Source organism: Nyctereutes procyonoides, unplaced genomic scaffold (genome assembly GCF_905146905.1).
Source record: "Nyctereutes procyonoides isolate TBG_1078 unplaced genomic scaffold, NYPRO_anot_genome, whole genome shotgun sequence".
Taxonomy (NCBI): Eukaryota; Metazoa; Chordata; class Mammalia; order Carnivora; family Canidae; genus Nyctereutes; species Nyctereutes procyonoides.
In genome coordinates this window covers 88,335,402-88,352,153 of record NW_026575125.1, presented here as the reverse complement: position 1 = coordinate 88,352,153, position 16,752 = coordinate 88,335,402, and the positions used below count along the sequence as shown (strand labels likewise).

General features: G+C 38.4%; 1 protein-coding gene across 6 annotated transcripts in view; it reads left to right on the top strand.

The window, feature by feature from the left end:
- KLHL13 (kelch like family member 13) overlaps positions 1-16,752 on the top strand; it is a 207,388-nt gene that overhangs the window by 114,294 nt on the left and 76,342 nt on the right. For 2 of the 6 annotated variants that reach the window (XM_055337360.1, XM_055337359.1), the window contains one exon: positions 9,954-10,019. The exons of 3 other annotated variants lie outside the window; for them this stretch is intronic. In XM_055337360.1, the coding sequence (XP_055193335.1) occupies positions 9,954-10,019 (66 nt within the window). Of the gene's footprint in view, positions 1-8,177; positions 8,238-9,953; positions 10,020-16,752 lie in introns of those variants that run through there. One more of the 6 variants, XM_055337361.1, reaches the window with a different exon arrangement.

The following is a 16,752-nucleotide window of genomic DNA, read 5'->3' as shown; positions in this document are numbered from 1 at the left end:
CTTACAGTGTTCATTTTGCAAGCTGAGTTGAGCACACATAGGGCTAAATAAAAACAACGTGTCTTACAGGCTGCAAGAGTTCAGAGAAGGACATTTGGTGCCTGTTAGACAAATCAAATGAGGCTTCAAAAGGTAGAGAGCAGGCAGCCCGGGTGGCTTAGTGGTTTAGCGCCACCTTCAGCCCAGGGTGTGATCCTGGAGACAGGGGATGTAGTCCCACGTCGGGCTCCCTGCCGGGAGCCTGCTTCTCCTTCTGCCTGTGTCTCGGCCTCTCTGTGTGTGTGTCTCTCATGAGTAAATAAATAAAAAATCTTAAAAAAAAGAAAAGGTAGAGAGCTTGAGGTAGGAGCACCTGGGTGGCTCAGTTGGTTAAGCATCTGCCTTCAGCTCAGGTCATCCCTGGACACCCGGCTCTTGCTCTCTTGTGCCCTCTCTCTCAAATACATAAATAAAACTTTTTTTAAGGTAGATCTTGATTTGGAACTGAAGAACAGGCAGAACTTGGGGCACCAGCTGGTTCAGTGGGTGGAGCATGTGCCTCTTGATCTTGGGGTTGTAGGTTCAAACTCCATGTTGGGTGTAGAGATTCCTTAATGGTCAAACCTTAAAAAGAAAGAAAAAGAAACAGGCAGAACTTGTGTGAACAGGGGAGTGGCCATAACTTAGGCAGGGGGAGTGTTTTATGAGTTGAATAGATGATAACAGAATAAAAAAACCGAGAACATGTAGCATTTCCAAAAGAGAGAAGAGACCAGCCTGATTAGGGTATGTGCACAGGGGCGAGGTGAGGGATGGTACAAGTAGTTCACAGGCTAACAATGGGGTGCGTTCTGAAGGCTTTTACAGATTGTTTGCACGATGGTGAGGTTTCTGGCCATGCCCCAAATATGATATTTAACCTACTTAAGTAGCTGATCCATCGCATGGACTGTACTAGCCTGAGATTCAGGGCCTGGGAGCAGGGCGTCTGGAAAGGCGGGACAGGTTCTGAGCTAGAAGACACTAAGTGGTAGAGGAAGTGGAGCTCTGTTATTCTTTTTTTTTTTTTTTTTAGCTCTGTTATTCTTTTACAGCCCCTCTCTGCATTCTTATCTCTATCTTGGTTTCTCTTTCTCTATCTCTAAACATAGTTGCCCTAACTCCCTAGCTCCCCCCACTCAGCTTCCTTCATATAGCACCCCACCCAAGTTCACAAGGACTCCAGAAAGCTCTTGACACCAGCCTTCCCCATTCCCGGAGGGCAACACCTCTTTGCTATTTGAAGAAACTTGACTGTACTCATTCACACCAATGTGAGAATAACTGACAGCCACCTTACCTTGACAGCTCTACTTATTATAATTTTAACAGGATTCTTTTTAGCTCAAATGAACATGTACTTGATGGAATTTCTGGCAGTAGTACACAACAAACAATGAGAGAGAAAGAGAAGAAATGAAGGTGCGAATGTTGGAGGGAGAGAAATTTTGTTGGAGAGAGAGTTGGCACTAAGGAGAAGATATTTTGAGACAGGAAAAGCCTTTGCTGATTTTCCTTTCTGCTCTAATCCCTCCTCTATACATTTTTGGTATATTCTTCTCTTGAATCCACAGCAACCTAAGCTGCATTAAAAAATAAAATAAAATAATATAAATATACATATAAATATACATATAAATATATTCCCCATGGCAGTTCTTGGCTAAAGGGATTTTGTGTTTTCCAGTTGTGTGCAAATCTGAAACAACCCGTAATGAGAAATAAGGTTAAGTAAGTAAGGAAGAGCTGGGGTGGAGGAGCCCTTGAAAATGGGAGTTTACAAATACATCCAAGCAAATAAGGAGTCATGGAAGGTTTTTGAATAGAGGATTGAGATGATCCAAGCAATATGGAGGGTATAATTAGTTCTTAGTTTTGGATTAGTAATGATGGGGCATCACGTTCACTTGTGGCTCTTGTGTGAATGATCAATACAGAATCCTACTTTTTACTATCATTTTTTCAGTATTCTTGGACTTCTTCCTTCAACTGTTAGTGTCTGAATACCTGAATCTGACTGTTCTGTGTGGGTTCTGAGCCAATCTTTCCTTTCAGATTCAGGATCCTAGAGATTTTTATGACCCTTGTGTTTCCAGGGTAGCCCATAGGGACCTATACACTGTGTTTCTGTGTCCCAGCAGCACTTCAAGTCCAATATTAGCAAAACATGGCTCCCTTTTGTAAGACCATATTTACTTTTATTTAAATAAAAACCTGCAGCCTTTGTACCCCAGAATACTCCCCAAGATAGTGGTTAATGATATGTATCAGTTAGCCTGTCACAGCTGCAAGAGCTTCCACACCCTCTACCCAACCCTAAGCAGATGCTAAAGTTTGTTGTGAATATGCTTTTCCCCATGGGGAACTCCATTGTCTCTCTCTCTCTTTTTTTTTATTATTACTCATGGTGTTGAGATCCTCAGTATTTCTACCCTGCTGGTTTGCATAAATGGGAAAGCCAGGAAATGGCATGAGAAAAGGATCTGAGACATTTCCTTCTGCCTCAATTTTAATTCTCATATTGGAACAGAAGATTCATAGGTCTTTAATCAAATATATATATTTTTCTCTATTTTGAAAGTTACAGGGGCTTGTTAGCAATGGGCCCTCCTGTGCTTCGTTTGTGTATTCTCCTCTTGACTGCCCACTGTGCCATTTGAGTTGCTAGGTATTGGTGATGTGCAGTGGCTTGCTTGGTTGAATTCACTATTTTATTTTTTTGTTCAATCTAGCGGAACAGTTATTGTCAAAATTGGATTTTGTGGCTTACTTTTTTATCATCACTGGTTACAATAATTTAAGAGGCTCTAATAGTCCAAAGAATATGTTTTTTATCCTTTTCAATTAGCAGTCTGTAGAAATGATTGGTTTTAGGCAATGCTGCTTCACATTTCAGTGTTCTGGTCTGGGTGTCAAACCAGTGAAATGTATTTCTTCAGTTTGTAGTTTTACCAGCATTCTCTTGCTTAGACAAATGATGATTGGCATTTCCCTTCCTGATTGTAGCAAAGTGTCTGCTCCACTCATTTTGGTTCAGTGGTCACTCACTGAGCCATTCACCCCCTCCATCCGTCCATCCTAAAGTTGTTGTACACCTGCTGTTCTGGGCACTCTGCTAGGCACACACAGGGGGCCATCACACAGACATCCAAAGGAGCTTCTTACGTATTTAGGTATACTGTTTGAAATTGTGGTCTTCCATTTATTTCTTTCCATTCTTACCTTAGTTCAGGGAAGAGAATGCCCTTTAATGATCTCTTGTTCCATTATCACCCCAAAACAGTTTAGTCTTGGAGGAAAGAAAACCTCCCCCTGCCAAACTTAATTTCACCAAAGTTCCCTCCTACAATTGGGCTACTGTGTGACAGGCACTGAGATGGGTAGAATAAAAACATAAGGAGGACCCAGAGGCAGCTCTTAGGAGTTTATAGTCAAGTTTATAAAAACAGTTACAATCCAAAGTGACAGGACCTCTAATGTTCAGAGTGTCATGGGGGTTTAGAAAACCTGGCAACGGAGTTGGCTAAGGGATCTCCTTGATAGACAAGGAGAACAGGGAATTCCATGTGGAGAGGGTGTCATAGGAGAAACTACTGAGGCATGAGAGAGTATGGCACGTTAGAGGTCTGTGCCAAGAAATGCTAATTGAGGGATAAAATAGAGCTCTGAGAAGTGCCACTGGGAAGGTATTTCTGGCAATGGTAGAGGTTGATGATTCTGCAACTTGAATCAGATACCATCCTATGCCTTCCATGATGTATTCCTCTTTTCCTCCCACTTTTTACTTACTTCCTCTTCAAGTAACTCCATGGTGGTATTTAGGATTCATGTTTGCAGGGGTTTTTCCCCCTAAAATAAATATTAATATAGAGGTGACTAATGGACACCAAATTAGGTGTCAGGGGATGTGGATTCTTGTTTTCCAGTTCTCTCAGCAGCTAGGTCACTTGAGCCAAGCCAATTTAATAGCTCTGTTTCTTCACTTAAATGGGAATTTTAAAATGGGAATATTAACACCTGCATTGCCTACCTCAGAGTCCATTTGAAAAGGCAAATGAGACTCTTAAAAATGAAATGGTACGGTAGACATTTTTCTTTGGAATTCTGCTAGCTAGGGCTATCTATCATCTGACACTCAAGACAAAACACTTCATGGAGTATCTGGATAAGAAAATTAAGCTGAAAGGAAGTTGACAAATAGGAATATTCTTATTTCCTCATTAACTCCATATGTCAGTCCTTCTGTCTGTAGAAAGTCATTTAGTTTATTTCTGTGTTTCTTCACTAACATGATGAAATTTCCTTCTTCCCATTGGTCTGTCATGTATATCTTCACCCATTTTAGTTTTCTTGGTAGCTATTAAATAGTAATAGATTTAAGACTTAGGCTACTGGGCTGCCTGGGTGGCTCATTCAGTTAAGTGTCTGACTCTTGATTTTGGCTCTGGTCGTGATCTCAGTCATGAGATCGAGCCCTGCATCAGGCTCTATGCTCAGTGCAGAGTCTGCTTGTCCTTCTCCATCTGCTCCTCCTCCTCTCTCTCTCAAGTAAATAAATCGTCTTTTAAAAGAAGATCTAGAAAAAAAATAAAATAAAAAAAATAAAAGAAGATCTAGGATAGTAAAATATGAGTTGGTATATTTCATAGTCAATCTTAAATAATTTATATCTACCAGGTAGTTTGAATTACTCATGAATTACCCTCAATCATTTGTGTTACCATATAGTGGAGTGACCTGCACTTTGTTACATTTTAGGGATATATAAAAAGGTTATGATTCATTCAGTTAGGAATGGGAAGTTATGAAACTAGCTGTGTTTTTATTTTTTTGCAATTTTTCCTAATCCAGTGACAGTACAGGTAGAGTTATTAGTAATAGGAAAAGGCTTTTCTTCCCTTTTGACCCCACCTTTCCTATTAGATTGAGTGGTAATACTCCTGGAATCTGGTCACTCACCTGAAATATGAACTTCTGGGCTGTAGGAATATGAGCAATTGCTCCCAGTATAAATACCCCTGACCAACCCTTCTTTAGATCAATGGTTTTCAAAATCTATCATCCAAGGACATTTCTGCATGGCAGAAAACTCTCTAAACCACTTAAGTCCTGCTCTGAGCCATCTTATATACACCAGAAGAAAGGAGAGTCCACTACAGCTATGGATGAGATAAACACAATGATGCTATTTTAAATGGAGTTTAAGTGAATTATTTATACTAGATTAATATAGGCCCTGTCATCAAAATCACTAATAATCTAAGAGCCTTTACTGTGCACTACCAGGAGTAATGCCCCTCTTTCCTCCTCCTCTAGATGAACTCTAGTGCATGTGAAATGTGTACGTGAATTTGGATAAAATACCTATTCTAGTTCAAACTATAATATAAAATGATTATTGCTTTTTTTTTCTGCCAGGCTTGGGGGAAATACTCTGGTAATTCTGTTTTCTACAAAATCAAATGAGAAAATGGTCTGGTTTATTTTTTCTTTGTTTTAAAGTCTGTGGTACCATTGATACATAGTTTCAAAACATTCTTCTGAGGACCTAGTGGATTAAATCATTTTTATGTCCACTAAGTACTGCCCTTTTTTGAAGAATTCTTGAGAAAAGTGTGGCCCATATCCAAAATCGCATTCTCCTTTTTTTTTCTGTATTTGAATTTTTTCCTTATAAGTTAATGGAAAGGAAAGTGGTCAGTTTTTGCACTCAATAAACAAGAAAGAAGGTGTAGACAGCTTTTATCTGGGACATTTTTAAGTCATTGAAAGAATATTCAAGTATTAACTGCTTTTTGAAATTATTGGCAGAATTCTCTTAACCCACTTTAACATAAAATGGTTGAATAAGATGAAAATATTTTTTATTGTCTACATAAAAGAAAGCACCATGGTTTTTGCATCATTGCATAAATCTAAGAGATTATGCATACATAAAAAGGATGAGACAAAGCTGAATGCTAAATGCCAACATCAACGAAAGCTTGTCTGAGTATTTGACACTGAGCATAATGGGGTGTGGTTCCACAGGGAGAGAACACTAAATATTTACACCCCAGGACTTGTTTCTCTGGTAAAGCTTCTTGTCCTAGATTAATCTCCCACCTAACACTATTACCCTCCTTTTTAAAACATATCCCCTTCTTACACATGGAGTTTTCTCCTTTAAACCTCATGAGGTGCTAAACCTTCCGGATCTAAAGCCCTGCTCTTACTCTCCCATCTCTTTCTGTGGTCTTCATGAATTCTTTCTGTTTATTGTATGGATCTTCAGGTGAATGCTCTTGGTTTACTGCGAGTAATAAAAAATAAAGCACGCCCCCCCCCATAACCTCCCTTAGCTCTTCCCCACCCCCAAGATCACAGCTCTTCTGTTGGTTTCCCTTTCTCATCAATTCTCTGGAATTTTCCAACAGGAGCTATGATGTATACAGGCAGCATTGTGACATGTTAATGCAGAGTCGTTGCCCAGTGCAGATGGAATTCACTTCACAGTTCATACCCTTTCCTTTTCAAGCCTGAGAGCAGTAAAAGAAGGTACTGAGATTGGTGTGTACTGTGAAGTCTGGGGAGGGGTGCCTCCTTCCGCCACTTACCCTCAGGCTCTGACTTGCCTTCCTGTCATCTTCTCACCATCTTGCTTGGTTTTACAGGCAGAGAGTGCAACAGGTATTTTGAATGGTGTGTGCTAAACTGGTAGGAGGAATGCATGGTCCATATAATGGAGGAACATTTGAAAATTGGAGACTCAGATTACCATGGGAGACATCACAGAAAAGAATTGGATTGGAGCTGGATCTAGAAGGATGAGTTGAGTTCAGAAAGTGGAGAGGGAAAGAGATTGCATGTCAGAAGGCTCTGGAGCCAAGGGGGATGGGAAGTGGGTGGTAGGGGATACTATGGCAGTGAATTCCAAGAGTACGTCCTCCAGCTTATAATGCATTCTTAGGGCTAGGCATTGTTGCTTGAGTAATTCCTCAAGTGATCCACTCATTGAGCACATAGCTTCTCATAGCTCATAGGATAAAGGCCAAGCCTCTCAACTCACATGTGATCTCTGTATCCCTTAAAATCCACTCCCCTCAACACTATGTACCTGTGCTCCTTCCAGTGATATTGAAGGCCTCCTTGATCCTTCTGACCTGTGGTACTCCTTTAAATCTCGGTGTGCCCGCACAGACTTTGTCTTCTGGGTCTGCCTGGGGAATGTCTCATTCTTGGGCCTCAGTTGCAGCCTAACTTTTATTGCTCCTCTGATTTTTATCGTTCCTCTGTAGAATCCTAGGCATATACTAGGAAAGCTTCTATGCTGTATTTTGTGCTGTCAGGGTGCATGTCTGCTTCCCTCACTTAACTCAGAGCTTCCTGAGAGCAAGGGGTTGTGTCTTGTTGACTTTTCTATCCATATCCCCTGGCAGAGTCCCTACCAAACATGTAGCAAATTATTAACAAATATTTGTTGAATGAAATATTTATTGAACATTTAATTTACATCATGTATAGTTGTATTTTAAGAGAGTTCATCTAGAAGCAAGGTGATTGATAGCTTGAACATAGGAGGTGCAGAGGGACCAGTTGTATGTATTTTTGGAAGTAGCTCATTTGTTAAAAACAAAAAGCAGTAGGGATTAGACAGTAAAATTGATAAAGAATAAAGGATAGGACTTAATGACTGGCTACTTGAGGCACGAGGAAGATAAGAGTTATAGATAATGAAGATTTAGGTTAATATGACAAATAACAGGGCAGTGACCCTTGAAAAAATCAGGTTACTTTCAGGTAAATATGTTTTTTTTTCTACGTCAGATCTCCTGATGCTAGTATTTGTCTCGTCCTACCTCTGCTCTGAAGATGAACACTTTGTTCCTGTTCAATTAACTGGAACTAAGCTCAAGATTCATGTGCTCCTGATCTCTGTATCTGATCAGCGCTTAAGATAAGAAATAGAAATAGTTCAGCCATGCTGGCTACAATTTCCTACCAAGGGAAGGTGTTCAGTGCATAGGTTTTTGAATATATCAAGGCTGTTTCTGCTTTTGGGAGCTACAACTGAAGTGTTATACCAGGCAGATGCACTGGGGTGCGCTACTATGTAGCAGAGCCTAGCTGTGCATCACGGCTCTCAACTTTAAAACTCCAGAGAATTTGATGAGAGAGGGATCCACAAGAACATGACAAATGATGAGAGTTCAAACCTTAAGAGAAAAATGGGCTTATTGGTAAGAGACCTTTCTTTTCCTTTATTTACTGCTGTTACTTATTCATTAAAATAGCAGGCCTGTTGTTTTCATATCTGCCTGTGAAGCGGTGTACAAAAATCAATTTTTTATGTATTGTAGAATTCAGGAGACATATTGGTAACCATGCAAAAATCATAGGAAGCATGTATAAAGCTTGATTTTTTTAAAAAAAGTCACTAAGTAAATTCTGCTGTATTTCAGTGTGTGGTATAAATGTGTATCTATATCCATATATAGCTTAAATGTAATACAGGTTAAGAAATATATATATTTTTTAAAAGTTAAAATAAAGCATAGTGACTTGTGTAGAGATACATAATTTCACTCAGTTACCAGAAGGTGGCACACCAGATTCTTCTTAAATACACAAAGGAAAGGAATAATATTAATAGGAATATAAAATAAGCTGTATTTAAAGATACTTTCCTGTATTTTTAAGGGAAAAATAATATAATCATTATTTACATGGTGAGGCTTAATGCTAAGACTTAGCAGATATTAATTCAATCCATTGTAGCTTTTTAAGATACAAAAATAATAATTTTTATGTGTATAGCATTTTAAAAGTAGACTTTGACATAGTGTTGTCATTAAAGAGATGCTGTTTCAAATTCATCATTCCAAAAAACAAATAAAAGATTTGCTACCTACTTTGGCATGAGAGGTCCTTAGACTGATAACGTTATGGGTAAGGTCCCTGGTGAGGTCTTTCTAAAGATACTATTAGACTATGACTTTGATTGAGTTATGACTTTAATAATGCAATAGCACTTGGGGGATGACCCAGAAAAGAGCCCAAGCTGCTTATTTTGAAGAAAATGTTAGATCAGGGTAATGCCTAGTAATGGTGACTTTCTGTAAGCTAATTGCAACGTGAATATCATAAATGCAAACACATTAAATTAGGGGTTAGAGCTCCTCCAACACCTGGCAGCTTACTTTTAATTTTCTCAAAGTTGGCTGGTGCCAGCATCACTGCAGTGCTCCCATAGTAGTCTCTATTTTGAAAGCTGCCTTCCCCAGGCAGTATCAGAAGTCTGTTTGTTCATTGTTGTCTTTTAGATCAGCCCAAAGGGGTGAGATACATGGCAGAACTTTCGCCAAAACAGAATCTCCTGGCTAGGAGACAGTGTGTCTATTTGTATGTTTTTTATTAATTACAAGCAGTACGAAAATCAGAAAATTGGTAGTAAACGAATCTAGAAGAACATTAGCCATCTGTTCCCTGAAAGCTTGTAATGTGTGTCATTTGCTTTCAGGTTTTTATGGTAAAACAGTCGATCAGCAAAGAATTGAACTTTAGTCTTCAAAAACTAGAAAATGACAAAGCATTCCAAGGCCGTGTATATATTTACTGGAAAAGTGTTTCCTTCTGTCCAAATTTGGCTAGTTTAGTCTTTCAGATCAGCTGCCAATAGATGTTGTACTTCATGTCAGTCTTTATTCCAGACTTTCTGAAACATTAAGAGAGCTTCTAAAAACAAATAGAATCTTATGGCTTTCTTGTTACCTTATTTTTTTAACAGTTAATTTACATGTTTAAAAATTGTCCTATGTGGTATTAACTGTTCAGTATTTAGAAACATGGTTTATTAATTTACAGCTAAAATATCTGCAGAGCATGCTTTAAAAATTTTGAACTAAATACAATAAAGCCACAATTAACCAGATTTTTTTTTTGCACTCCATTTTTAGGAGACGGAGACAGTTGTCTTTAAAACAAGCCGATTTCAAGGATATATTCAAAAAATCAACTCCAGGGTATGTCCAAGGGTCTGCATTTTCCTCTACCTTTTTGTCAGTGAGAATTTATTTTTGTAAAAAAAAAAAAAGACCCTGAGATACTAGAAGACATTCAGTCATCAAGGAATCTTTCAGTAATGTCTAGGTTACTATGTTGATTAAGCTGAAACAAATGATAAATTATTCCGTTAATAGAAATACCACACATCACTGTACTGTGTTTTGTATTTTCCAGTGGGCTTTCACAAACACGAGTTCAGTTGGTTTGTAGAATATTGCTGTGAGTCAGGCAAAGAAAGGGGCATCTTCCCTATTTTACAGATAAGAGAAGATAATATGGGAAGTCACAAAGCCAGTTAGTGGCAGAACTGCAGTCAGACCATAGGTGCCTACCTCTGTCCTTTTCCCTACCGTTCCTCATGGAAAAGGCTTGAAACAAGCTTTTTAACAGGTATATGGTGTTGAATAGTCTATACAGTGTATATGACCTTTGTTTCCTAATTGCTGGGATTTCACCGTTTCCCACTTCATAGATGTCTATTGGTCTGCCTCTGTGCCTATCTGTCAGCCGGCTGGATACCTTGCTTTCAGACTCTTCCAGACCTGGAAGGATCTAGAGTGTGGGAGGGCAAGGTAATGGCCCTGGACAGGGCAGACTGAAAACAAGGGGTGAGCAGCCAGTGCTGAGATTGTTGAGAGAGAAAACAGTCTTGCATAGCTGTCTTGAGTGAGGGGTTAGCAACCTTGACTTTAGAGCAGTGTTTCTCCAAGTTTAAAAGACTAGGCATGAAAATCAACTGGTGGACTTGTTTAAAATGCAGGGTACTAGGCCTCACCTCCAGACTTCTGCATTTAAGATATTCACCCCAGACGATTCTCAGGCATACTAAAGTTTGAGAACATCTGCCTGCCAGGTATAGGACTTTTCTCTTGGCATATGTATCAGAGGGTAAAGAAAAGAGCCGCTTTTCTCTCAGTAGCATCCATGTTTCATGTCCAAGCATATATGGGGGCTGGAGTCAGACGAGGTGAGGAGTGACAGATAGGGCTGGCACACACACATTGCTGTATCTACATCTGAGGCATTATCACAATAGCTCTTGTGCATTATGGGGTCTGTGAAGTATTTTTAAAAGACTTGTGTCCATTTTAGACTTGAAGACAGTAAATGGCCAAAAGAGAAAAGTGAAAATAATTAGGTTTTGATATTTGAAGAGTTAGCCCGTTCCCATTGTTTTAAATTAAAATTAATTTTAAAAAGTTGGCTAATAGACTAAGCTTATACAGGGTTCTGGATCGTTAAGGCTTTACAGTAGCAGTGTATTTATGCTTACCCATTCATGTTCCATATGTGAATATGCAGTCTGCCTCATTAGATTGCCAGAGATTTGTGGCCAGGGAACATGTGTTCTTTTGTATACCTGTAACATCTAGCAAAGTCATAAGTTCTTAATACTTACTGATGATTGAACCAATTCAGCATGCACTCTTCTTTATAGGCTTTGGGCTAGGCATAGTGAGTTGATTGATTTTGGTATTTGTGAAGTTCAAGGAGTCAATCTTGCACCGTTGGTAATGGCTAATATAGAAAGAAGTCCTCAGTTGAAACAAACGTGTTTTAGTTGACAGATGTGAAAACATGGTCCTAATTAATTTGCTAATGCTTGTTCCTCATTCAGACTATCAGTTTAAGCTCAGTCTTGCTGCCTCTTCACCCTTTTTGGAATATAAGTTATGTTTTTCTCTCTACAGATTAGAATCTCAAAGATTGGTAATTCTGGAAATTCCCAAACATAAATATTTTCGTTTACTGACTGAACAACATCATAGGAATTTAAATAACATGTCCAGACCTGGTGGTTCTAGAAGACTTATAAAAATGCTCAACAGCGTCTGTGACTTAGATCAAGCTGAATAAGGAATGAATGAATAAATATATGCTAGCTAATGGGAAGATAAAAATTCACTTAAATGTTATGTAGCTTCAGAATTCCATGAGAAGTGATTATTTAAAACATATTCTGGGGCGCCTGGGTGGCTCAATCGGTTAAGCATCTGCCTTTGGCTTGGATCGTGATCCTGGGGTCCTGGGATCGAGCCCCACTTCGGGCTGCCTACTCAGGGAGCCTGCTTCTCCCTCTCCCCCCCTGCTCATGCCCTCTCTGTCTCTCAAATAAATAAAAAAAAATGAATAAAATCTTTAAAAAAGAAAATAAAACATATATTTGATTTTGAAGACATGAAGTGATTCTGAACTTACTTGTTGAAGTAAGAAAGTTAGAAAGGCAGTCATAAAACCCAGATTTAAATTAACATCTACCTTAAGTGGCACATGACTGGCTCAGTATGAAGAACATGCAACTCTTGACCTTGGGGCCCTGAGTTCAAGCCCCCGGTTGGGTAGAGAGATTACTTACATAAATAAACATAATTAATTATAATTAATTAATATTAATTAATTAAGTCTAACGTAAATCTGGGGTCAACCTAAAGATGAAGTGTGTTTTTTACTCCCTTGTATCAAAACTCCATTTACTTTAGTTAGTAATAAAACATGAGATAAGGGAAAAGAAATTATTTCCCCCACTGGACAACCATTACTTGGGGGTGTGTAGGGAAATAATTTTTAAAGTCATGTCTATCTTTAAAACAGTTGGTTTAAAAAGATCAGTTTGTAATACACAAGCATTTTATATATCATGACAATGATGTCTGACATCATAGGATTTTCACTGAATTGCTAAATAGTTTCTGAGGCATAACTATTTTATTTTTATTTTTAGAGAAGAGGGTATGAGTAGAGTAGGGGGAGAGGCAGAGGGAGAGAGACAATCCTAAGCGGGCTCCATGCTCAGTGAGGAGCCTGATGTGGGGCTCAATCTCACAACCCTGAGATCTTGACCTGAGCCAAAATCAAGAGTCGGATGCTTAACAGACTGGGCCACACAGGCACCCTGAGGCATAATGATTTTAAATTGCACTTTTCGGCTAGTTTCTATAATTTAGACTTACCAGTATGTATTTGTTATCTTTAAGTGTAATTGTTTCTATATCCCCTTTATTTCTCTAAGAATAAAATCTTTCTAACTTAAGATCACCCAAGAGAAGAATTATAAATTCAAAAATGAGAAGGATCTCAAAATAGTTAAGAAAATAGAGGTATTGAGCTGGTTGCTAAATCTCTTGGATACCACCATAGCAGACAAGTCCTAAGACTATAAAACTACACACCCTTATGAAAACTGTTGATCACCATGTCATGGCAGCAGGTCACAGGGTTCAAGTTTGAGTTGAGTCTTTTTTGGAGTTTAAGATTTTCTCATTCATTTCTGGTTATAGCCTTTTAGTTTTAGTCAACAATAGTTTCTATAGATATATGTATAAGAAATTTAAAATTGTGGGTTAGGCCTGGGAAATGTGAAAAATAAAATTAAACCAATTGAATATAGAGAGTCCTTTTTTGTGGAAATTTTAAGTAGTGTTGTATGATCTTAGTCATTAGAATTAACTTTCCATGGAAGTGTTTACTTCTAGATCTCATGTTAGCTATAACATTTATGGTACAGATGTAAATGTTATAATAACTCTTTGGATAAAGGGAAATAAATATCATTTTTTAAGTAGTAGCATTATTTCATTAATTTTAATTGGAATGTTGAGGAAAATGTCATATATTATTCTAAAGGTCTTTCAGTAACTCAGAGTTTTACAAAAGCATACTTATTTCTGAAACAATGTAGAATATAGCAAATGTTGCCTTTCCTTAATTGACATGCCCTTTGAGATTGGGTATATGATGTGCTTGCTATTGAAAAGTATTTCAATCATCATAGATAAGCATTACTAGAAATTGTTTACTCTTATTAAAATAGTTTAGGATTTACAAAAATTAAGATTGTAATATTGCTTATTACATTGTTTTCATGCAACTTTTATAGTTTTGCTTCTATATTTGATACCAAATCAGAAGAAAGTAAACTATGTAAAAAGCTTTATATGAATGTGTTTTTTTAACTAAAGAGCCATATTATTTTTGTTTTCTAAAAGATTTTATTTATTATTTTTTAAGGTTTTATTTATTTATTCATTAGAGACAGAGAGAGAGAGGCAGAGACATAGGCAGAGAGAGAAGCAGGCTCCATGCAGGGAGCCCGATGTGGGACTTGATACTAGGACTCCAGGATCACATCCTGAGCCAAAGGCAGATGCTTAACTGCTGAGTTGGACCTTTGTTGTCACCTGCACCAGTCCTCCTGGATTTGCTCTCCTGACTTAGCTCCAGAACCTCATCCATCTGACCCCCAATTACAAAAGTTGCCACATACTGGAACCACTACCATTCTGGCTTTTCATTCTCCTTCCATCCTGTCATTCCCCTCCTTGCCCTTTCTGTTTTCTCCCTTTGTCCCTTTTCTTTTTGTTTCCTGACTTACCAGTCCCACTTGTTACTGTTCTATGCGTCCTCTCCCCCAAAGCTCAGTATCCTTCCTTTCTTTTCGAAATATTAAAGATGGGGATCCCTGGGTGGCACAGCGGTTTAGCGCCTGCCTTTGGCCCAGGGTGCGATCCTGGAGACCCGGGATTGAATCCCACGTCGGGCTCCTGGTGCATGGAGCCTGCTTCTCCCTCTGCCTGTGTCTCTGCCTCTCTCTCTCTCTGTGTGTGCCTATCATAAATAAATTAAAAAAAAGGAAATGTTAAAGATGGGAAGAGTTACTTCCCTTCACTTTGTTCCTGCCAGCATGAAGGAGTTCTGTATGCATATACACACACACATGTGCACGAGTATGTGCCTGAACAATTGTGTTTTTGTACTTGTTTATATTGTGAAGAAGGAGATAGGTACTATACTAATCCAAGACATAGTCATAGATGTAAATCTTTTGTGGGACTGTAAGGACCTGCACGGCTCCATTAAGGAAATTGACAGGTGAGAAGGGTACTTAGAAAAGGTGAAATAATGGCTTTCCAACATAGTCATCTTTGAGAAACATCTGGGATTTTCCATTTTGATTTTAGCAAGGCTACATATCTGAGTATCTAGGAAAAAATATTTTAACATAATTGATATTCATTTTTCCTGAAACAAAGGAGATGCGTGCTCGCGTGCGCGTGCACACACACACACAAACGTGCATGCGTGTGTGTAGGTAGCCATTCATGTGAACAGTTCTGCTTTCTGTAATAAGGTGCCCAACTATATTAAGGATTTTAGTCTGTTGTGGAGAAGTCAAGTTTTCATGTGCTTTAAAAGGTTTAACAGTTCTACTTGGTCACCATCCAAATACTCTTCCTGATTGGTAGAACATAACAGAGCACACAATTTGGTGGATCTTCAGAGCAACACAAATACTCATGGATATCACAGATTAGTCTGAGGAGACATTGTCAGGACCGAAGAGAAGGTTACACAGCGCCGGCTCATACAAACTGTGGTCAGTGCTACTAGTCTCAGGTTGTACCAACCATAGGATTCACCAAAACTTGCAAGAAGAAGGTAGGTCAGTTCTTAGGGAATATCAGGGAAATATCTCCATATTTCCTGAACTGTCCAGATATTTCGGACCTTCAGAGAGGTCAGATATGTGACATACTCATCAATTCCTTTCATGGAGTGATGGGACTAAAGAACTGTAACTGTCAGCCACTGAGTTAAATTTTTTTTTGTAGAGTTCTTTAGAAACATTTATGTTTAGAAAAAAAAAATCCCACTCCTAGTTGCGTATTTCACTTCTCTTCCATACTATAACTGGCTTAATTTTTATATACCTTCTTCTCCCTCATCCTACTTAAACACCTAATGGAATGAAGATCTTGCAAATGGTCTTTGAGCACATTTGTGTATTTTTGATGTTTGTCTCTCATTTCTATCTTTGAGCATACAATAATTGGAAGGATAAGGAGCTCTTGGTAATGCTTGTTTATTTAGAATACATGGAGATACGTACAGAATGTGGTTCACATCACAGAGAAACACATATCCAAAGGAAAAGTCTCATCAAGGAGGGACATTAGGAATTCTAGAGTGGGAGTCCTGGACTGGCAGATGGAAACCTGGTTTCCAGTTCCAGTCCTGCTGCTAGCTAGCAGTGTGACATTCGGCAAGTTAATGTCTTTGGTCTTTAGTTCTTTCATCTGTACAGTGAGGGTACTGAGCAAGATAAGTTGTAAGAATTCTAAGTTATAAAAAATCTCCTCTGTCTACGTTGGGAACCAGGGAATTCTGCATTGTAAGATTTGGCCAAGAATGCCTCATTTTGTGGCCTTGGCCAAGTCCCAGCATTGTCCTTTGTTTATGACATCTCTGAAATACATACTTCACAGGTATTTTCAAGTGATTAGTTAATGTTCCTAAAATGCTTTGAAGAGCTCTTGTGTATGTTGTCTTTCTGTCTTCTTTTATTCAGTGGTCCATAATAGAAACCAAGTGTTCTATAAATGAAATCAGTGTTTCTTATGAAGTCAACAAGGGTTTTTGACATTTCCCAGTCTAAATATTAAAGTAGTGGGACACTGAGCCTGCATAAAATTATATTTAAAATACACATTTAATCATTTTCTCCCTATCACTCTGTAGGTGAAAACATTTTCAGTTCCAGAATGTAATGGTAATTACAGTTGATAGTTACTACTGGAGTCGCTGTCAGGGTAGTAAAATCTGATTAATTTGGACTCTGCTAATTTGTATTTGGGGTGATTTTACCTGGCTGAAGTTTATTTCTAAATGATGTATGAAGAACATTGTTGTTAA